This window comes from Phoxinus phoxinus (genome assembly GCF_949152265.1).
Source record: "Phoxinus phoxinus genome assembly, chromosome: 16".
Taxonomy (NCBI): Eukaryota; Metazoa; Chordata; class Actinopteri; order Cypriniformes; family Leuciscidae; genus Phoxinus; species Phoxinus phoxinus.
Window position 1 is genome coordinate 18,959,190 of NC_136891.1, and position 24,805 is coordinate 18,983,994.

The following is a 24,805-nucleotide window of genomic DNA, read 5'->3' on the forward strand; positions in this document are numbered from 1 at the left end:
ACCCTGTGTTTTCCAGGTCTGGAAAAGTCATGGAAATCGATACAATCTTAAAAGTAATTAATTTCTGTACTGAATACGTTTTTGTAAAACTTGCAAGCAATTTATAGTGATGTTTGATTTGGGAGTGGATTGGTCTTTAGAATAGATTAATTTCAAATAACTGTCCCACCAGTTTAGAAACTGGTTTGAGAACCATTGGTGAATTTGTCCAAAAAACAAATCAATTGCAACTCGCAATTGCGAGTTTATATCGTGCAATTTTGAGGAAAAAAGTCAGAATTGCAACATAAAAAAGGCAGAATGACGAGATGATATCTTTTTCTTTTTGAAAGTCTAAGTCAGATCTCAAAACAAACCTGAGTGATTATCTCAATCACCACAGCAACAGCTCAGGAAAAGTGTGGTTTGTTGATCCAAGTGGCAATTTCATATAACAGAAGGACAGTGACTTCAATCAAAATACACAGATTGCCCTCCAAGAGCTTTAATGCAACATCTCAACTGCATAAAAACCCGTCAACCGTTCTCTTAGGATGCAGGATGAAAAGAGGAGGATTAAAGTGAATCTGCTCGTATTGAAGCATGTATGTAGATTATACAGGCTCCTTTGTTTATTAATGCATGCTAGTTTAAAGTCACCAGGCATATGTTCGGTAACATTATGATGACAGGAAGATGAATTAAATGAATATAGTATTTTAATTGGTTTGTTACACATCTTCAAATGTATAACTCATATAAAATTTAAATATAAAAAAGTAAAAATTTAAGTAAAAGTACCCAGCAAGATAAGTAAAATGCATTTACGGTTTATTGCTTAAAGACATATTTGACCACATAAACAATTGATCAGGCTATAATTGATGGTTTTGATTGTACTACATTAAAATGCACCTGTACATGTTGCATACTAATACCAACTCGGGTAGTAAAGGTTCAGGAAGTAAAGTAACCCGCACATGCGTTTTAGCCGATGATGATGTCATTAGTTGTAGGGATGACCTTGGATACGAGCGAGAGTGAGCCTGCAGTGTAATCACACATAGTGAACGCAATCAGAGTGGAAAATGAACGGCTCACAATCCGCACGATTCTGGATAAATTAAGAGTCACAATTATTTTGCTTTAAACAGAGATTACGATTCTCCCACGATTCTGAAGAGACAACTTAACAAAATAACGTAATTTACTAGAGGTCATGACAAAAAGATTATTGCTGCAGTCTATTTAAAATGTTTAATTAACCTCAATGAATTATTTAAAATCGGTTTGAATTGTTTAGTCAATGGGACCTATCTTGCACCCCAGGCAATTTACTTTGTACACTGACGCATGTATCATTTACCCAAATTATTATACACCCGTTTAACCGAAGCTTATTTGGGTGGGTTTCTCCCATCCCCATACAATGTCACTTCTCTGTCTTTTACGGCCCTGACGAGAACGTCGGTCTCCTCGGCTGTGAACCGCTCCTGGTGCGACTGGCTAATCCGCCGTTATAATAGCAATCCGCCATGGAACAAGCGTGTTTGCTCTTAAAGGGAATGTGAGATGATTGGTTTATTTCACATTACACCCAAACCACACCTATGAATAATGAAGCTACTTTAGACCAACCCATTTTAGGTTTGCGTCGGGCGCAAGAGTCATTTATCCCGCCGGTATAATAGCAACAGCGCCCGAGATACGCCCACAAAGTTACTTGTGTTTCGCGTTTGATACTTGCGTTTCAGATCGTTAAATTAGGGCCCAATGTCTTGTTTCATTACTGAATGAAAAGTTTTTTTTTTTTTTTTTATGATTCAATGACAAACAAACTTATTAATAGTCACTTGCCGCTACCTAGTGGTGTAACAATGTAATTGATGCCACTGATATCGTCATGTTTTGTGTGAGCATATGGCTTCTGTTTCTAAGGGGCCGTTTACACAACACCGTTTTCAACAAAAAAGGGAAAACTTTTGATGTATTTTGGCTGTTCATTTACATGACAAAGGCGTTTTGGTGGCCTGAATGCAGACTTTTAAAAACAGGTTTCAAAGTGCACGTTTTTGAAAAAAATACCATTATCATTTCAGTGAATCTGTGAAAACGGTGATGCACATGCGAGTTACATGTTCAGTCTATAGGCATGCACACTTGAATGCGTATGTGCGCAGGCGCGTAGTCTGTTTTTACAAAGTGACATCGCCAACTACTGGCCTGGCATTCATAATACAGCGGTTTTTATCAGTTTTCGCAAGATCCGCGTAAACTGGAATCGTTTTGATAACGCTGTCATCTGTACAAAGAAAAAACGTTTCCGTTTTTAGGACATCGTTGTCATTTAAACTTACCCTGTGTGTTCTATCTATTTGTCTTGACCCCACCATTCTTGTTATCCGATTATTAGCTAATTTACCCCAACTGTCCTCCTTCGTTATCCTCCTTGTTTGCTTCCCTATTTATTCTCCCTGTGTTCTCTGTCTTGTGCCAGATTGTCGTCTAATGTTCCCGCATGTTTTAGTGTTCCCAGCTGTATCCAGCCCATCTCTGCCTTGTTGTGTCTGTGGATCATATGTTTTCCACTTCGGGTATTTTTGTTTTTTTGTTTAAATGTATTTTTGAATTATAATAAATGCCATTGAGCTCACGTTGAGTCCTCACAATCCCTTTAACCAAAACCTGGCATAGTAGTTCTTGTCATTTTCATTTAAATGCACCTGTTAAACGGTAAAATCATATAGTTAGACAATACATATTTTTTCCCTCGCATGTTCTTATTTTTGGGAGGTTTTTAACAGGTTGTTTTGTGTCAGACTAGTTATCTCTTAAAAAAAAAAAAAGACAGAAAATTCACTTACCAAGCAGTTTTATACTCGAGGTCATGTCATCCCTAATCATTATTGTGATAAGAAATGGACAGGTAGTTGTTGGCTTTGCCCCCTGTTCGTAATTAGACCTCGCTCACACACACACACACACACACCTGCCTGAGGCTTTAGTGGAAATGACGCTGTATAACAGCCTGGTCTGCCGTGACCATCCCATTAAAGTTCCTACAATTTAAACCTGCTTCTCTGCTGCACAGAAGCAGCCATTACTGCAAAAGTTCACACTGGAGTCAAAGCCATTTTCTTTCCTTTTCCGGGATCTGAAAAGCAGATACAACCACAAAATGCATTCAGCTTAAAAAATACAGACCAGACCACAACAAATACTTTGCAACACCAGCAGTAAACTGGTGTGAAGATATATGACAACACCTGATTTACTGCATGCAAGATTTACACAATAAGGACAATTTTCTAAACTATGGAGGCTTGTTTCTGCCTCGGTATAACAAAAACAAAAGGTAATTGTGACCTTTTTATTGCAGACTTTTTTCCGCAATGGCGAGTTTATATCCTGCAATTCTGCCTTTGTTATCCGCATTGTGAGATATAAACTCGCAATTGCGAGTTAAAAAGTCAAATTCTGAGAAAAAACTTCTGAAATTCTGAGAAAAATAATTCTGACTTTATAACTCGCAATTACGAGTTTATATCTCACAATTCTGACTTTTAACTTACAATTGTGAGTTTATTTCTTGCAATTTTGAGAAAAAAGTCAAATGTGAGATATAAACTCGCAAATGCAAGAAAACAAATCAGAATGTTGAGTGAATATATCTCACCAATATATCTAGTTTATATCTCACTTTTTGTATCGACATCTGTTCCCATCATTCACTATGTGGTTTTATTTTAAATTTGTCAATGCCTAAAATTCCACATATCAAGTACAGTATTCCAAACTTAAAGAATTCAGTTTTAAAGGGCTAGTTGTGTGTACTAAATTATTTATGGCATTTTAATTGAATGTTAAATTAATATTTCAGAAGTAGAATGCTATTGTTTATGTAGTTTAGGACTGAATTTAGGGGACACTGTCTTATTCTGGCATCTTCTTCTTTTTGAAAGTCTAAGTCAGATCTCAAAACAAACCTGAGTGATTATCTCAATCACCACAGCAACAGCTCAGGAAAAGTGTGGTTTGTTGATCCAAGTGGCAATTTCATATAACAGAAGGACAGTGACTTCAATCAAAATACATAGATTGCCCTCCAAGAGCTTTAATGCAACATCTCAACTGCATAAAAACCCGTCAACCGTTCTCTTAAGATACAGGATGAAAAGAGGATGAAGAAAGTGAATCTGCTCGTATTGAAGCATGTATGTAGATTATACAGGCTCCTTTGTTTATTAATGCATGCCAATTTGAAGTCACCAGTCATATGTTCTGTATGATGTATACTGTAAATGTATAACTTACATAAAATTAAAGTATATAAAAAAGTAAAAATGTACGTAAAAAGTGAAATGCATATATACTGCTTAAAGACATATTTGACCACGTTAGTATAAAACATAATTCATAATTGCTGGTTTTGATTGTACTAAATGCACCTACATATGTTAATAACTACGTATAAACAGTAAGAACAGGGTGACATTTCAAAAGAGATGATGATGCACTGAACATGAACCAATGTTCCATCTGAATGTTTATTATTGCAGTAGAACCTATAAAAGGAAGTGTGTGTATATATATATATATATATATATATATATATATATATATATATATATATATATATATATATATATATATATATATATATATATTAATTAGAATACAGAGATCTTATTGCATACATCTGTTTCACAACATTACTGTTTTTAATGTATTTTTGATTAAATACCTTTGATGCATATTAGACGTATTTAAAAAAAAAAAAATGTGTGTGTGTGTGTGTGTGTGAGAGAGTGAGGTATCAAAGGTATTTCATTTAAAAAATACAGTAAAAGCATTACTCCAGTCTTAAGTGTCACATGATGTTTCTAATATGAAATCATTCTAATATGCTGATGCCAGAGAAAGTTAGGGATGTGCATTAGTAGGATTGATATAATGGGCAAGCGTGCTCCATCTAGCTTCATCTCAATCTCTGACTTCTTGTGGAGGTGATCACAACCCAAAGCACCAAACCCAGTGCCCGACACATCAGTCTGACAGCCCTGCTGTGAATTAAATCAAAACCACAGTCTGCATAATACCAAGAACATTCTCTTCTGCCCTGAGGACACACGCCAACAAATGCAGACCAAACCACAGCAAACAAATCCGCCACCAAATGAATGTAAAGATACGGTTCGTCTATCCCTGACCTCAACACAGCAATAATATTTGAGTATGTTGACATAAATGTGAGGGCATTTTTTTTTTTTTTTTTTTTTTTTAGATTGCTGAAGACCTGAACACATTTTCTATTGTAAATCCAGACAGCCAACAGTCTCTGTAAACACTGAAAGACAATATCAAAATACACTCTGAAGTGGACTAACAATTTATTTTTAATATTGCGGAAATTAACTAGTGGTATACAATAGCTGCTAAGGGAACAAATGCTAACTTTACAACATCATATCACAACAAAAACAAAACGGTACAAAACTGTTATAGTCAACATGTGCTGTCAGGTCAAGTCAAGTCATATTCATTTATATAGCACTTTATACAATGCCTTCCTGGACCTCAAAATCAGCAGAGAATGGTGCTAGCAATGCTAGTCATGGGTTAAATTCCCAGGGAAAGTAAGAATTGACCAAATGTGTACCTGGAATGCAACATATGCTGCTTTTGATAACAACGTCTGCCAAATGTAATAAATGTAAATGTACAATACAGATTGTTTCAAAGCAGCTTTATACACAAGAAGAAAAAAACAGCAACAGCAGCGCTGGGAAGATAATAGTGTCATTATTCAGCTCAATTTAGTTCAATTTCGTTTAAATTCAATTCAATATCAGTGTCGATGTTGCAAAGTTAGTGTCATTATCCAGCTCAATTCAGTTCAAATGTTGTTCTCCTCCAATAGTGTCAGTGTGGTTAAACAAGATGTAGAAAATGTTTGGGTCCATAACAATAACCTATAACCAATGACTTGCCTTCAGAATATGTACTGAATTTGATGAAAATCATATTTCCCAACCATTGATGTACTGTAGTATGATCAGTTTTGTACTGTAGTATGATCAGTTTGTAGAGGAGTGAATCTGCATTTAAAATAATAAACAAATTACAAGCATAAATAAATACAAATTTCATCAATTTCATACAATTGAAATAAGTATAGTGCTTTATGTTTTTCAGGTAAATCTAACTGTATCAGGTAATCAGGTATCAGTAAAATAACACTACATAGTCCACTATATTAATTAAATATAATATAATTATTAATACAATTTATGTTTGTTAAAGGTCCACTGAAGTGCCTTGAAAAGCATAGCTTTGTATGATGCGTTGACGTGATTTCCACTGAAACAGGAAGCTAAGGCGGGACATATTGAATGGCTCCTCACCCTTTTCAAATAGCCAATAGTGTTTCGTTTACCCAACAGACTGCAATTAGTACTGGACAGCACCATGGAAGCGAATCCGAGCGCTGATGATACATTGATAACCACATCAACCGTATGATAATTCATAACCTTTAGGCTAACATATTCATACTAAAAGCTAAAAAGCGTAAATTTAGATTTCAGGGGGCCTTTAAAGCTACATAAGTGGTTTTCTCTTTTGTTGTTTGATTATCATTGGTGGTAGGGATGTCCCGATCCAATCATCGGTATCGTGCCGATACTGGCCCAGAATGCTAGATCGGAGATCGGAGGGGAGAAAAAAATATGATCCGATACCGATCTTAACACAAACCATGGGAAAATCTAGCTTAAACCATCGCCTAAATGCTTGAATATTAGCATTTCCCTTGCTGCGACATCCAGTTAAGCGGCGCAGCCTGTCGCGTGATAACAGTAGTAGCCAATTATAGTCGCATGAGTATGAGAGTTAGCTAACTTACAGAATAGCCATGTCAGCGGTGTGGAAGTATTTCAGACATCCCAAGTCTCCTGGAAGTTCTGGGAGTCTCCCGCATATTGAAAGCGGCTCCCTGATGCCCGCAAATGAGTTAAAATCTGCAAGCTGAGCAAGATGCGTAGCGCGCGCACGGCAGAGAAATTGAGCGAGATACCTTGCCTCACGAAGCGCATATAAGGACCCAACCAATCAATTGTCAGTGTGGTCAGGCTTTTATCTCTTCACCCGAACCGAATTAATCAGAACCGTTTGTCAATGTTATGTTATTTATTTGGAATGTTATACAAATATATTTATGTCTTTCAGTGCCTTTTTGTTATTACTACTGTGATTTGCACATATCTGCACTGTGAGGAATAGTTTTGTATTTATTTGTTTACAATGCAGAATGGTGCCGTTTAAAATGTTTTTACTTTAAACCTGTTGGTAGCTTTAAGTACTGAAGTACCTGTATTTTTTTTGTAGTGTTTGAATAAAGGGTGACAGTCTTTCATAATCAACTGTTGTTGTGGACTATATACTGGAGAAGTATTTGTTCTCCATTTGAGTGAGATGTTTTAGGTGGTTAATTGAGTGCAAAGTGCTTCCATATATTTTATTATTAGTATTAGTATTAGTTCAAGAATAAAATAAAAATATCGGATTGATATGGGTATCGGCAAATAGCCAAAGCTGCGGCATCGGTAGTGAAAAAGTGGTATCGGGACTTCCCTAATTGGTGGTGACACAGACTGCAGCAGGAATATTAGGCTGATGTCTCTTTAAGACGAATGCACAGATCCAATATAATGATACGCATCCATTTTCTTTCTCAATTGCTTACAATAAATAACCATCTGTGTTTACGTGGATACTCGCAGAGACGGGCATTTTGACTTATTTTTGCATGCAAGTGTCCATTCAAGGCCTGAATTCGGTGTTCACGTGCTGTCTGCGCATCTCTGTACGTAGGCTGGGGAATCGGTTCCAGGTTCCGGTTTGGAACTGGTTCCAAACATTCCGATCCATCGGAATCGTACACGTCCACACGTTAACGATTCCACTAACGATTCCGAATGTTCCTTTCCATTAGGGCTGGGCGATCATTTGATTTTATTGATTAACTCGAATGTGTAGTGTACGTCGAGATGTTTGAATGAAAATCGGTTTTCTCTTTAACATCCGGCGACGCTCCCCTCTAGGCTCCCGTAGTTCCGAATGCGCTCAGCGCGTTTGCCATAGAGCTACACAAACAACATAGCAAGTGAACAAGACCGCGGCTGCACAAGCACACCCGCCAAAAACATTTACAAACTGAATCTGCAGGACTGCCAACTGTCACGAATTCACCATGAGACTCATGCAGTTGTCACTTTCCACACGCTCTCACGCCACACACCCATTTTCTCACACAGAGAAAATCCCGAAGCAAAGAGGACACTGACAGAGAAGGTTACGGTACTATTGATATAAAACAAATTCTCAGCTCTCAGATTCTGTCAATTTAATTACAAAATTCGAACAATAAACACCGTTTTGGCGCTTGTAAATGTGACGTGACAGATCTCAGTTTAAGCGGCACGTGAACCGATCATCTGTTACTAACGTTACTAACTAATAGTAAATTAACTTAGAATGATCAATAGGTAATTTGAAAGATACAGTTCAACTTACCAAAATGTAATAAAATCGATCGATCAAGTGTTTTTCAACCGCAGAAAGAGGTCCATAAACAGCTCAGTCACGTAACGTTGTTCACCTCAGGAAAGCCATTTAATAACCATAGCACGTAGTTGGAATAAACAATTGTCTGTAGAGAGGAGTATTTTGCTAAATATTTATTTTGCTAAATATGATAACTATATTACATATTTATTATATTTTTACCTATATCATTAAAATATTATAAGTATTTATATATTATCATTATAAAAAAAAAACGCATTTTATTATAATTTGAGATGCTATGTTTAACCCCAAGGGGGTTAGACTAAGTGTGATTACAATACAAGCTTTGTTTTAGAAATGTTTACTTTTTTTTTTTTTTGAAATTTCAAAGCTTTCACCTTCTGTATTGATATTGCACACTTGGTTTTCTTTCTCTAAAACCACATTAAATTAGACATTCAAAGCCAACAACTCTCAAAGCCACCCTGTAAGTGTTCAGCAAATGGTACAGGAATCGATATGGGAATCGATAAGGAATCGCATCGATAAGCAGACTTGACAATGGCATCGATATCGATAATTTCTTAACGATGCCCATCCCTATCTGTACGCACACACAGAAAACAGCATGCTAGTTCCAGTCTGCTTGTGCTTGATGTTTAAACTGACAGGATTTCAAAACACATGCAAATGATACACTTTCAGTCTATGATGATTCAACTTTGCAATTAAACCACAAATCACATGTGTTCCGAACCGGAACCGATCAACTACTAGGCTATAACTACTAGGCTATCCCTATACTTGACATCGCACATCGCAATATCGATGTTAAAACTATATATCGTGCAGCCCTAATAGTAAGTATACTAAATACATATAAAATACTAATTTGTGATTCTAATAATACAAAAACTTCATCAGCATTGTAATAATTTGTCGTCAAATTATATAGCAACCACTGTATACTGTATATTGAGTACGTCTACGTCTAGTCAGATTACAGCAGTATAGTGTGCACTTGAAGACTTACATCTCATATTTTTAATGTTGTTTTTAGTATTATTATTATAATTTTTTATTAATATTCATAATCAGAAGTATTACTTATCTGTTTTATACCTTTTATACTTTTTATATACGTTCATAATCATTTGTAATCATTGTGTTTTATTAATCATACTGTTCACATACCGTTTTGAATGCATATATGAGTGAGAGAGACTTTGGGAGATTTTGGAGAGTGTGTGTCTTGAGTGGAATGTATGCAGTGTTTTTTTTCCTACCAGCATAATATATACATCCTATGCTATGTTAATGGAAACCACATGTTTCAGCCTATATGAACTGAAGCTCTTTGTTTAGGCAGAGAGAGAGAAACTGACTGAGATGCAATGAAGATCTGCTGCTGATCCGTTCTCTCCCTTATGTCTTATATAAAATGGTAAAATAAATTAGATATCTTGGCAAAATCATTGGTGTCTGTTTCTATGAAATCAATTAACAAGGGGAAGCACGATTTTTAAATCTACAGCACTTGTATACTTTTACCACAAATTCATCAAAATCCATCACAAAGTCGCAATTACCTTATAAAATTTTAAATTGTTTTATTCTGTGGCGGAAATAAGCTTCCATATATATATATAAAACTACACAGACTTAAACAACATCTCATCTGAGTTATCATCCGTTCTGAGGGGAAATGGTTTTGGTCTCCTGGCTAAACTGACTAGGACTCATGCTCCCTTCTGATATGATTCATCTGCCTCAGCACCATCAATCTGCAGTCCTATCCTGAGAGCTGCTCAACACCTTCCCATCAGGCTCATAAGATATGGTCCTGTTGCCATCGTAGATCAAACATCACATCATGGTCTTCAATCACAAGCCATCCACTAGATAGAGAGTCCCTTCACATGCCCGTGTACGGGCACCTTACATCCTCGAACAGCCCATGTGTCAAGCAGAAAGGATATAGACACAGCACATCAAAATGGCTGTTAGGAAATACAAATCCATTTAAAAATAAAACATTATCACAACACACAGACGCTTTGACGATGATGCGTTTCCCCAAAAAAATTGAGGAGGGCCCTCAAAGCAAAACACATAAACGCTCACAGCTTAGCTTTCGTATCTCCCCTTTAAATGAAAAATGTCGTAAAGGGAGTTTATGCACTTTAATCTAAGTTCCCATAAGAATTATACTAACCATTGCATGGCTAAACATAGCTCTATTACTCAGAGTGTTCCTTCTGCAGAAATGATAATGGATAATTGAAACCTAAAGCTTGTGAAATAATCATCATTATGAGCTGGAGACGGCTGTTCTCATTTAGTATCTTTTAGAACAAACTTGCAATGAGCTCACAATAGGAAGGATCCTGGTAAAGTGAAAACGGACTCGAGCCAAATGCACACCATAGGATTTTTTCCATACATTTTCAGATTGTAAAATATTTTTCATTGTAAAGCAAAATTGCCAGACTTAAACTGTGTGTAGACTGTGGTTGCACTACTTCAAAATGAATTTGAACTGGGTCGGGCTGGAACTAGCAAAAGACACTTGCATTGCGCCAGGTGTATGATAGGGCCCTAAATGTGAGAATGCATTTACATCTCACTTGCACAAAAACTGATTCAGTACACCTTAAAATGAATCACACAATCTGACAAGCAGCAATCATAAAGAAAGCGCACAGCCAGCTTTTAACTCCATAACTAAAATAATAATATTAAACCAGTGCATCGATGTCCACTCGTTTCATCTGAACAAGGGCGTTGGTGTGATGCCAAATGGAGACTGAGCCAAACAAGACATTTCCTTTATTTATTGTGTCGTCTTTTGAAGGTGAGGGTGGAAATTCTGTCTCAAAATAACAGAAAACCTAACACACATCTCTTTCTTCATCTCGTGAGGCTCAGCTAATTTTAAAAGACTCATTAGCCAATACTGTCTTCACCGAGTGCATCCATCAGACAATGAACCCTGCAATAAATCACTTGGATTTCTGCCCTCGCAGGCTGAGTGAGGGGCAGTCGAGGGCACCACTAAAGCCCGTCGAGCTGCTGCAGTGGGAAGGGCCCGACGTCAGGAATGAGGGACCACACCACTGCCAAACGCAGACAGCCAACAGCAGGACAGATGCTGCGGCACCAACCTGGCATGTTCGTAAGACCCTTCCATCCAGCCAGTACACATCTCAGTCTTTCATCACCATATATGATTACAACAGCACAGAGTTGAAGTGCAGGGAGTACACAACGCTACCGAATCACAGACAAACCAATCAGCAAGCATGATCAGGATGGGGAGCGAGGCTGGTGCCAAGACCCTGGCGAGAGGATGCAGCATCTGTGTAATTGGCTGGGAAAGATCAGAGACAAAGCCATTCAGAACATCCACCTAGAGCAAGCGCCCTGGGACAGAGATGAGATTTGTTTCACTGCAAAGAACTGTACAAAAGATTCTAAAGAACGGTGACGTCAATGGGACGAACAGGTTTACTGGAAACAAAAGAAAGGGAAACATGCTGCTTTGTGGAACGGCTTGAGAAGTTTTCTGTGTTTATTACCTGAGGGCCATGTGACCTGATTGTCGATTGATGTTGATGGTAAAAACTACGCTTTTGATACACTTGACTGCAGAATATTGAATAAAAGCAGGGGCTGCTAAGCTCCAAAAAGAAGAACACGCACCATAAAAGAAGTTCATATGAATCATTCTAAGTTTTCTGAAGTAATACAACTTTCAGAAGAAGAAAACAACTTTATTTTTTAGTTTTACTTCATTGTCCTTAAAGGCAATTTGTTTCGTAGACAGCATGTGCAGCAACATGACACAAACAATACATATGTATTACAATTATCCATTTAAAAACATGATCTCTGCAGGAATAAAACAATTCTATTTAATTTACAGAAATAAAGTTTTTCAATTGAGACCTGAATTTAAGTAGTTATTCACTGAACATCTTCCCCTCCGCCATACTGTAGCTCTCAATTCGAGAAAGTCACACAACATGGAATGCCATGAGGGTGAGTAAATGATAACAGAATGTAAATTTTTGGGTGAACTAATCTGTAGTTACAAATATAATTAAATTAAAAACAATTTAATAAAAAAAACTGACAACTGACTACTATTGTATGCAAACTGCATTCAATATATTTTACATCAACACACACGCCTTACTTGTAGGGCCAAGCACTCAATCATTTCATCCAATGCCTTTTAAAATTCTATGATCAAGGCATGTCACAGAGTGGCTAACATTTGATCAAATTGGACAATTTCACTGCTGTGTCCTCCCATTTTTGACCCCCATATTTATCCCAGTCAAAAGCTCTCCATCCGTCTCACGCACATGTGAAACAATTTCAAAAGGCAGACCCTGGAGGCATCAGTCCTGTCTGGTAATTGGGTCCCTTGTCACCCATTGAATGCAATAACAACATTCTTGGGCTCAGCCTTAATCTAAATGACATCGGTGTCCTAGTTTGCTTCCTGAGTGTTATATTCCTCGGAAAGGTTACGACAGAGTTGCAGTCTATTAGAGGCATTTCATCCAGGAGAGTCGATAAGCTCAGAAAACGTGAATAAAATAGCCATATGAAATTAAACCACTATCAATGATCACAGAAAGGAAAAATGTGCAAATGATGTTACAGCTGCAGTTTAATTACTAGTTTAGCTTTTGTATATACCCCCCCCCCCTTTTTTTTTTTTTGTCTAGGTAAATAACAGATTTATCGTTTGAAGTAAATGACCAATAAGTAGTGTGGATGGTTATTGACAAATAATTGACAATTTGACTTGACAGAATTTTCACAAATCGATTCGATTTCAAATCACAAGCTCTTGATATTATTCTATTCAATTTTTATGTATATAGGTAGAGTACATGCCAATTTATGTCAATCCTCAATCAACATCCTCAACTAATGCTTTAAACTCTGGCAGTTGGTACAATACTATAATATTAAAGGTTAAAATTAACAACAGAATCCAAATGTATTTGCTAATGTATTCTAGATTTAATATTTTTTTTCTACCTAACCCTGACACTATGGTCATTGCATTTCGTTCCTGAGGTAAGGTTACATTGCACTTATTGACTGGTGAAAACACTGATTAAGCGATTACATTAGACATAATAGGTTTCAATATGTTGTACTGTTTCTTTCAGCATAGCTTGATGCTCGTGCATGCTCATTTTTTGCTATAACTAGTAGTGAAGAGAAAGAGATGCCCTGATCACATGCAAGACAAAGAGCGTAACAACTGTATTTATTGTTGGAATTCCGTGATACAATTTCCAGAATTTGGAAAATGAGACTTTGTTTCATATGAAAAGTAACAATGTGCAAAGCTTAATGTGATTATTGGATGGATATGCGCACTATAAATTATGTTTATTTGCAGAAAAAAATAACAGATTCAAATACTGACTTGGAAGTTAAGAATCGATATTGGTTCATCAGAAAGATTAATCTACTGTATATTATCAGCCCAGCCCTAATACATATGCATTATCTCAGGCGGGTGTATCTTAAGGAACTCAGAAATGCCTCAAGCAGTTTCTTGTAAATCCCAGGGTTCAATCTGACACTGAACAGAGCTGATAAATGTCATGACCCAATCTTAACTCAAACTTCCTAAGAACAAGAATACTTCAAACAAACTTTCATTTTAGGTATTCTTCCATGATAAATGATCTGCAGTTGAATAGGAACTGATTCAATTTAACAATGACTTGTGGAGCAAGAGCAAAAAAAAGAAAGAAAGAAAAGAACCAAACTTCAAGCTTAGTAACACTGATCAAATATTCCCACAGCTGGACCTGTTAGCTGCAGACACAGTGTGCTCTGATAAGGTTGATGAAATCACATCAAGCTATAAAGTCATTTGTCATAGGCATGATCTTAAGGCCAATTCACACTGCACCGACAGACAACGACCAATCACCAGTTTATAGTATGTCACTTCTCAGACATTCCACGGCCAATTGGTTTTTAATAAGCTCCCCAACACATGATTCTTGTCTCAACTCCAGTTCAATTTGATTGGTCTTTTAATGTAATACTGCCAATGCCATTGACTTTAAAACATGTAATGCTCATGATGCCAGATGCTGAAAAAAAGGAAACATGATGCCACTGCACAACACATGTGCATGAATGTGTCCTGTGAGCACTATTAAACTCCAAAGAAGTGGTGCATCAAAGCTGGAAAGAACATTTAGTCACATTTTTTTTTTTTTTTAGTTTACCTTTCCACTAAACCTCCTAAATTATTGACAAACGATATTTCTATATTTTCAAATGGGAATAGCAATACATTCTGCACACAGTCTTAAGGATTATGTGTAACCAAGCATTTTTGGTTGAGTAGTTTAACAGCTTATTACAGAGCAGGTAGGAAGAAATCTCAGCAGAACACGGCAACAAAACCTATTCAACTTTCGGATACCTGTATATAAATCTTGGCACTAGAGGAAAAGAAGGAATGCATTAAATAGTTTGAGAAATTGAGCGGCATATGAAATGCTGTCTTCAATGACAAACACTTTGCTTTCCTCGTCTGCTCACACCCCAGGTCCATGCATTTGAAGTACATCAATTAAGGACAAAAAAGGCCTTGAGCATAAAAATGATGCCTATTGATTTCATACCGACAGCAACTTGAGGGGACATTCGCGTAAAACCATTGTGGCAAAAGTTACTTTATATGTGCGAGCCAATTATATTTTGAGTATCCTTGTGAGAGGTTCAAAACTGGTAGACATACATAAATAAAGTATATCGTCGCTGGACAGCGGCCACGATCAATAGAATCAATGCAAAGCGTGTGACGTGATCTTCATGCAATACCTTCACAACTTCTTACCAACTATCTTCAGAGACTTTCAGGTAGTCTAGAAATAACAAAAGAACATTTTTAAAGGCAGAGTTAGATTTATTACATTTATACAGTAAAAACAGTAATATTGTAAAATAATATTACAATTTAAAAGAACTGTAATTTAATTGTAATTTATTCCTGTGATGGCAAAGCTTAATTTCCAGCATCATTACTCCAGTATTCAGGGTCACATGATCCTTCAGAAATCATTGCAATATGCTGATTTGGTGCTCAAGCATAAATAACTCTGAGCCTTTGATGCTTCGTATCATGGCAGGATTACAACCTCGGATGTGCGTTGTTATTTTTTTTAACTTAAATTGTAAATTGTTACAATTGTTCCCATCAAATCAGTAGAGAAAAGTGTATTGTACATTTGGAAAAAATATGCATAGGTAATCAAAATTAATGATAATTATAGACGTTTTGCTGTAAAACTTGATTTGGACTAATGAAATGACTTCGTTGTGTGACTGTGAATGTTTTTCAATTGCAAATCAGTATTACATTTTTTGTCACTACATTTCAAATTCAACATGCCAAAATTGATTCAGATTTACACTCAGCGAAAGGAAGATAGATATTCAATTCTAGATTCTGCCCAACCCTGGAATGCAGGAACCTGTGTCCTGTGTTGATGGATGCCTGTATGTTTGTCAGAAAACACCAGAGCAAAAAAAAACCCTCCTCATTGCTTCAAGGTCACGGGGCTGTAAAAAGCAGATGGATGATCTGCGCTCCTTCCGTTTTCGTAATGTGACTGATTCAATCATGTTCCTTCTTCTCAAGCCTCTGCAGACTTTCCGTGGCAGATCTGCTCTTATCTCTACACGCAGCCACAAACGTCTCTTTCACTGAGGCTGCTGGTTTAGAGGTGAGCGTCTGTAAGTATTATCTCTGCTCTAAATGTAGGTAAAGCTGAGGTCAGGCTTCCGGTATATGGAGAAAATAATCTTCAAACAAGAATATCAGCAGTGCTCTCCCACTCTTCCACAAGAGCTGTAATGTGAAAGCCCTCTAGAGCTTCACCTAAAGAAATCCAGAAAACAAAAAATTCTGCCATCATTTCATGTTTTGACAAACCCATTTGTTTTTGTTTTTTTTCGGTAGAAGTACAACTTTTTGAAAAAAACATCATTCCATATACACATATACTGTATTACAGTTCATATTGACCACATTTGACAGGTTCTAAACACTGAAAATGTATTATAAAAGTAGCGTGCTGTATTAAAAATCTTCTGAATCCATGGAGTAGCTTTGAGTAAGGGGGAAAATAAAATAATGTCTCATCAGTGTATGGTATTTCTGTCCTCTTTACAGACATGTTCACTATGACTGCAACATTAATAGTGAACATGTCTGTAAAGAGGACAAAAATAGGAATGGCTCTGAGAAGATTCTTTAAAATGTTCTGCTTTCAAGTTTCACTGAAAAAATAAAAGCATATGGGTTTCAATGACACAACTGTGAGTAAATAATGAAAGAATGTTCATTTTTGACTGATTCTTAAATCCTTAACATATCATCATGGTGCATGAGAATGTAACGGCATTACAGGGAAGAGCATTCATTTTCTCCAACGATCGACGGTGAGTCTGCACTTTGTTACACATCACGTCTGAAAGATTTGGTTTTAATAGAGACATCTAGGTTCTTGCAAGCTTGCGCGTGGGTGTAATAGCATCTGTTTGATGGGGTAACGCTGCTCTCCCTAGAGCACCAACAAGAAGCCTCACTCGCCGCAAAGTGCTGCGCTAACTGTCATTTAGCATCAAAGCACAAGAGCTTCTGCTTGCACCATGAAAGCACTGCCTCTCAGACATAATATTACATTTCCTTGTGGCTGGATGAAGCCCTGTTTTCCATGACGATGTGGTGAGAAGGATCTCTTCCAGAAACGGCCATAGAAAAGCAAAATCTCTTGATTGAAGCTAGCTGGCATGGTTTCCTTCCCATCTGTGACTGACACTGAACCAGAACAGGATCCCAGAGAACAGGGGCACATGAACACCTGTTTGCCTTCACCCAGCATGTTTTATGTAGGAGCCTCATGCATTATTCATGTGCTGGAGGGAGAGGCGGGACTCCCAGGTACATATGCTGAGGGTTATAAATGTCCAGCCGTAAAAATGTGTTGCCCTTATTTCACTTGAGACGCAGAAGAGAGAGAGGGCCTTGGGTAGCTCTTTCAGGGGCGTTTCTCGCCCACAGCTCAATCGTGAATAATGAGGTGTTGGACATCTCCATCACACCTCAGTGCAACAGCAGATGCTGAGTCTAAACTTAAATGAGTCTGGGGAGCATAGCTCAAACCATCACAGCATCTACAAGATGAAATACATCACATTATTAAAGCTTGCTGGCAGGGCAAGATTACCGACTGGGCTCCGGGGCCCTAGACTTACATGGACCCCAAATGGCAAGACACTCCCCGTCCTGTTTGTTTCATATCTGAATGTACTAGACCCCAATTTGTAATGAAGAGTTCCAATTTTAGGGTGCCAACAGAAGAAAACAGGGGCCCCTGAACATCCATTGTTGTTTCATGATCACATATGAACCAGGTGGACTTTAAAGGTGGAACCACCTTTAAAACTACAAACCATCAACCAGTGAGACTTGACAGTTTTCTGTGCTTTTGCATAACTTCACTAACAAGTTTTACAACGCGTTTACCGCACGCTTCACAATGTACTTAGGTTTACGTCTAGCGTGAACTCATGAACCTGCTTTTGACGACTGGCAAGAAGTGATGGTATATAGTTTAAAAAGTTTACAACATTTGTATTTTTTCACACACGCCTATTGTTTTGCACCAGAACACATTGATTCATCAACTAGGGTCGCATTGATTACCATCATGTTCGTTTTGCATGGATTTTGAAGCGTCAACATTGACAGACTCACAGGGACAGATTATTTTTCTAAAGAAAGAAAGAAAGAAAGAAAGAAAGAAAGAAAGAAAGAAAGAAAGAAAGAAAGAAAGAAAGAAAGAAAGAAAGAAAGAAAGAAAGAAAGAAAGAAAGAAAGAAAGAAAGAAAGAAAGAAAGAAAGAAAGAAAGAAAGAAAGAAAGAAAGAAAGAAAGCCATACACATATGGGACTAAATTATGAGATAATTATATTTTTTTCCATTTTTTTTGGGTGGAGTATCCATTTAATATCCAGTGTTGTTAACATTACACTTCATTTTTACTGATTATTGTTAGAAAATGGTTTTAAATGTAACTAATTAAACTTGCTTTTAGGTTAATAACCCTTACATTTGGTTAATGGACAGTTGGGAGGGTTCCCATTTTATTTAGAATTTGTTAATATAGAGACAAAGCAGGTAAACACATGCTTGAGGGCATTACTGAAGTAATCTTACATTTTTTTTTCCTTCGGTTTTCTTAAGCTGAGAGTTTAATATTGTGGAATTTGATTTTGTGTAATAACCAGCACTAAAGCAAACAGCATTTTTCGAAGGAAATCGATCAAGCATATTTGGACTGTCAGCAGGATTACAGCCGGACAATGAGATTCATTGCAAATTGCTCTGAACGATTACAATGCCAACTTAAACTGATTCACTCTCCCTATGTTTCTATGATTTGTTGAGAGTGTGAGTGTGCGTATGCACAATGCCTCTCAAACCCCTCATAAACAATAAACCGCGACCTTTGCGAGAGGAGGCGGACAAATAACGGAGAGAATGTGCTAATTCAATTACGCAAGTTGAGTAATTGCCTCGGTCAGTGTTGTGGATTGAGCCTATAGCTCAAACGTCCTTGGGATAAATTAAAAGCAGGGATAATGATAAAGATGGAAGGGGGAGGAGTTGACTGTAGAACAAAACAATGAATCTAGCATTTCTCTTGGAATGAATCACACTGTTAGCAAATTTAGCTTATTAGCACGCACACACACACACACTGTGGCTAAGCAATGCCATGGAGGGTGTCGCAGGAGTATTGTGGTCTTCATAAATAGGTGTTGAGTTGGCTGAAGACGGTGCCCTGGAGGCTGAGGTGTCTGCTGGAGCTTAGCTGAGCGTTTCTGTTGTGTTGCTCGGCTAGCGTGATGAATACGCTGCCGTATTCACCTTCTATTCTCTCCGACTTCAGCGTAACACAATAGAAGGATTTATGAACACGGACCAAAAAAAAAAAAAAAAAACCACAAACAAAAAACTGAAGAAAGCTTCTGGCTTAAACAAAACGCTTTAAAAACCTGCAGCTGAAATCTAGGTTACGGACTGCATCCACCATTTTTAACCACACACACAATGTTCTCATTTTCGCTCTCTCTGCCTGTCTGTCTACCTGATTCATTTAGGCTGTCTGTCTGTTGGACTGAGTCGGATTTGAGTTATTAAAGGCTGCTCCGTGTGCTCTTTCTCCCACAAGCGTGCAGGGGCAACGACAGCCGCTAATTAGAATCACCCTCACGCAGCGCTCTTTCTCTGGCCACAAACACCACTGGCCCCTGTTCTGCTGTGGAGTGTGCCGGTCTTTGGCATCGTATGGTGTGTCGTTGTGTTTCTGGATGTCAAACAGAGTAAAGACATCATATGCCCACTTACAATTTGGACCGTTTATGTTCGAAAGAGAGAGGAGGAGCTTTTGACGCGTGGTGTGTGTGAGTGTGTGCATGTGTTTGTGCATGTGTCTGTGAACATGTGTTTGGCAAAAGATGAAGACAGTGATGGAAATACAAGCAGAAGTGATTGCATGCTCTGGGGATCGTGTTCCAGTTTGATCCTGCACTGCATGCTAGTGTTGGCTTGCCAGGCGCATTGCTGCCATCTAGATGATATGTTTGGAATAGTGCTATAACAATTTTTTCAATTAAAAGTATGTAAAGTCGGCGTAGACAGACGACATGCTACATTTGCCACAATGCACACTGTGCAGTATCCCAAAAAGCACACTGCACAGACTCTCAACTCACAGTCTGCTCAACTTGACCTTCTATCTCATGCGTGGGACAAATGAGCCATTAATAATTGCAGTTGAGATTTTTTTTATGTTCACTCATTAGTTGTCTAGTTAATTTAAGGTAATTTTTACAAAAATAATTACTAAAATTTAGTTGGAAATTGAAAATAAGTGTATGTAAAATAGTATGTAGTGTGTAATAGAGTGTATACAGTTCAGAAAGTAGTATTCTTACATAAAAAAAAAAAATATATATATATATATATTTTTTTTATTTTTTATTTTTATTTTTTTATGTAAGAATACTACTTTTATGTAAGAATATATATTCATAAAAAAAATATATATTTTTTTTTTCTTTTTTTTTTTTATGCAAGAATACTACTTTCTGAACTGTATACACTCTATTACATATATATATATATATATATATATTGTTTTCACAAATAAAACAATCGTGAGATTTAGTGAGCAAACAGTGAGGAAGATTTTTGAAGAGCAGAATTTCATAAAAAAAAATGATTCTCCATTGTTCCAGAACAATAGAGCTCGGTTATGCTTCATTAAGTATGGATAATTAAAAGATTAATTAGTCAAGCTTAATTATGGATACAAAAAACATGCACATACAAATACACTCCAAAACCGGCAATTGCCACCTGGCAAGAAAATGTATCTTTAATTTCTTATTAATGTGTTATTCCAAGAACACAAACTTTTCACTTATGAATGATCTTGGCTTTAAAATGATGAGTCTACAAGGCTGTGGCACTCGCTGTAACTGCCGTGACCCTACATAGAATTGTCTTGCAAGCTCAAGAGCCCATTTGAGGGGTGAAATTGAATTTGCCTCTATGATTAGAAATGTCAGAGTGATGAAACGGCGTATAACTGCCGGAGGTTAAACATGGGAGACATCATTAAAGAAACAGAAGCCAACTTATTCTTCATTTATGGAGACAGAAAAAGAGAGGGAGAAATGAAAAGAGAGACAGAGTTAGAGGAGAAGGATTTCTGCGTATGTTTGAGAGGCTGCTGGGCTAATTTGACATTTGAACATTTACTGCACCTCATTACAACTGCTCACAGCCTATTAATCTGCTGACTGGATAGATGGACCACACATTCCTCACTGTCATTCCATTATCTCTCACTCACTCAAAACACTTCTACAAAAGTAGGACATTGTCCTGGATCAGCATCCTTTGTTGTTCCTGGGGCAATATTTCTATTAGCCAGTCACAGCCCTTAACTCCACCCCATTTAAAATAGAGGGCGATGATTTGTGTGCATGTTGTTCCAGGAACCACAAAGGATGTAAAGCCACTAACCGATTCTACTTGTTTACATCTCATTAAGAGATTCCATATACATTTAAAATGTACAACACTAAAAAGCACATAAACTTCAAAATCATTAATAGCAAAAAAAAAAGAAAAAAAAAAGAAAACGCCACATCCGAAATAGAATATATTACAATTTTCCTGTTTCACTATGAAATCAACATAAAGCACTTGTCAAATGGGTCTTTTTAATGGTTCAGACCCTATTACATTCAACCACTTCTTTTTATTCGTTCAACCAATCACAGAATTTTGGGCAACAAAACAAAAACATGCAAAAAAGTGAACTTGACTGTGCTAGTCAGATGCATAATTCCTGTTAAAACGAGCACCTGAAGCACAAAGAACATGCCATTACAATAGTGTTCTCATTATAATGTTATATATGGCGCTGCAAAACTTGCACTTAAAGGTGCACTTGCACTTTCTGAGAAACACTGTTGATATCTGAAATCAACCCAAACGAACACATCCCTCCCTTCATTGCTCCGCCCCCAAAAAACAACGAATACAAGAGTTGATGTCTCTTTATCATAGTTCTGTCAGGACAAATAGGATTGACATTAGCATATAGTTTGGATTGGCGGTATGGTTCCGTTCTGGGCGAGAACTCCCTGCGCATCCATGCAGCCTATCATGATAACCCCCCTTAGGGGAAACAGAACAGAACCAACATGAATGTATTGCAGATATCATTAATTAAAGATTTTAAAGTACAACATAATTCGAGAATTTATTTTGATTCAAGGGGAATCAGAATGCCAAATCCTGACTGGATGAGACGAGGAGCTGGGGATGGAGGAGGGTAATTCGCTCCTGAGAAACGCGATAGTTGCTGATAATACTGAAGGAGCTTATATATGTATACAGTGATAGGCGTCGTATTCCTATTGATGAACGATAACAAGGAAGAACAAAAATTTAACATATAGTACACAAGAGTACGTATATAAAAGCACGAGTTGGCTGTTAGTCGCCAGCAGCAGCAAACTCCCGTTACTAGAACTAATATTACAACAACAGCATATCTTGGTTCTGTAAACCCAATGTTACTCATGTATGGAGCAGAAACAACTCAATCTCGGCGTCCGTTTTCAGGCCTTCCTGCTTCAGTCTCTCCAGCGCTGGAAAACTTTTCTAATATTAACACAGGTCCTAAAGTTCTCGCCTAATCATAAATTTTCTTTTTCCAATGATATTCCTCTGACCTTTCTCTTTTGTAATGTCTCTCAGGCATCTCTCTTTCTACAGTCTTTCTTCAAATGGACAAGCCCCCTACTGCAGATTGGCCCGCGATAATAGTGTAGTGAAAATCTGATCCGATCGTGTTCAAACCCCCTTACCCCAGAAACTGTGTATCTTTATGCGTGTGATGCCACAACCAGCTGTAGGAAAGTGTAATGGGGTCACTCACGGTCGTTGCACTGGGTGCCGGAGTACGAGGTCATGGAGCAGTCGCAGGTGAAGTTCTCCCACTGCTGGATGCACACACCCATGTTGGCGCACGAATCCTCCTGGCATGTAGTGCTGGGCCCTGACGTGGAGGAGACAGGAACAGTGTGAGTCAATAGTAATGACACATTTCAACAGGCATCTCTGTCACAGACAGCACAGCAAGACCAGAATGCATGCAAGGTCATTCACGGGTCAGCATCAACGCTGGGTAAACAGATTCATGGTGGCGTATCCGTCCTGAATACAGAACCACACTGTAGTAGTGGTGGAACATTCAGACAAGCAAACAAACAAAACAAAATAGAAAACATCTGTATGTTGGCCTTGTTTCTCCAGGAAAAATATTTACATCTCCTTAAAACCAGTTAAATTAATTTAGGCAGCAGAGGGATTTGCATCATTGGCAAGTTTTGTTTGATACAGTAAACCGATTACACTATGTTAAGGTGTTTTATTTTACAGTGTAATTATCAGATTTAATATACGTAAGCATAAAATCTATAGCTGAAGATGTCACATTCTGTTATTGTTTCAGTTTCAGTTTCATCATTGGTTCCCATGATTTTTGATTACTCACACCTGTTTCTTTTTTAGGTAATTCGGGTGAATTGTTGTTGTTTGTGTTGTGTTAGCTTAGCACACTGTTAGCAAAGTGTTTTTGCTTTTGTGAATTATGTTGTTGGATTACTGTCTTGCTTTTGTATATTAATGTGATGCAATTAGATCCACCTAGCCTTGCCTCATTTTCTTGCCTGATCCCGGTTTGACAGAAGAATGGAAATAGTTTTGCCCTTTTTTCAATTTAGCTATTAGCTAGTTGCTCATTAGTATGCATATTACTAAGATGTTGGCTGTTTATTAGTACTTATAAAGCACATATTAATGTCTTATTCTGCACGACTACTTTACTAACTATTGATAAGTAGTAATTAGGAGCTTATTGAGGCAAAAGTAATAATTAATAGTTAGTTAATAGTGAGAATCTAAAATGATGCATGAGCCAGAGCAACTCAACTCAAAATATATTAACCGGAAGTATAGCCTACTGTTTTATGATTATGTATAAATTCACTGGAAACAAGACAACAACAACAAAAAAATATATATTTTTTTTTGCAGTGAAGAATATCTCAGATATATCTCATATATCAATGACAAATCCATTTCAAGACACAAAACAGAAATGCTAAACACTGATAGGAAAAAAAGAAAAAGAAGAAGAAGAAAAGTGATTTGCGATGTGAATACACCATCTTCTCACATTTCACTTTTCAAAATGTGTTCACATTCCACACTTCATTATAGACAATTACTGAATGAATGCAAACAATTCTGTTTACGCTCAATCCAAATTCATTCAAGCCATACTGACAAGTCAATTCCAGCAGCTCAGATCACAAAAATAACCAAACAGAAAAACATGCATTCAAAACAAAGAGCGAAGCCCCGAGTGCGGATGTATGAAAGTGTCCTCTGGCTGAAAGTGCTTTTATTGAGTCGGGGAAGCAATGGAAGAATTCTTTCTTTTCTCTTGCTGCTTTCCGCCTCTAATGATTCCCCTACTGAACCACTCTTGGATGCACTCGACACAATATAAATGAGTAATTGCCAAAACATCCATTAAAATGCTTC

The 24,805-nt window shown here is 37.3% G+C and overlaps 1 protein-coding gene across 1 annotated transcript in view; it reads right to left on the bottom strand.

Annotated features, from left to right (window-relative positions):
- Positions 1 to 24,805, bottom strand: part of nrxn3b (neurexin 3b) — a 346,388-nt gene that overhangs the window by 158,093 nt on the left and 163,490 nt on the right. The window contains 1 exon segment of the mRNA XM_079583552.1: positions 23,133 to 23,252. Within this exon segment, the coding sequence (XP_079439678.1) occupies positions 23,133 to 23,252 (120 nt within the window).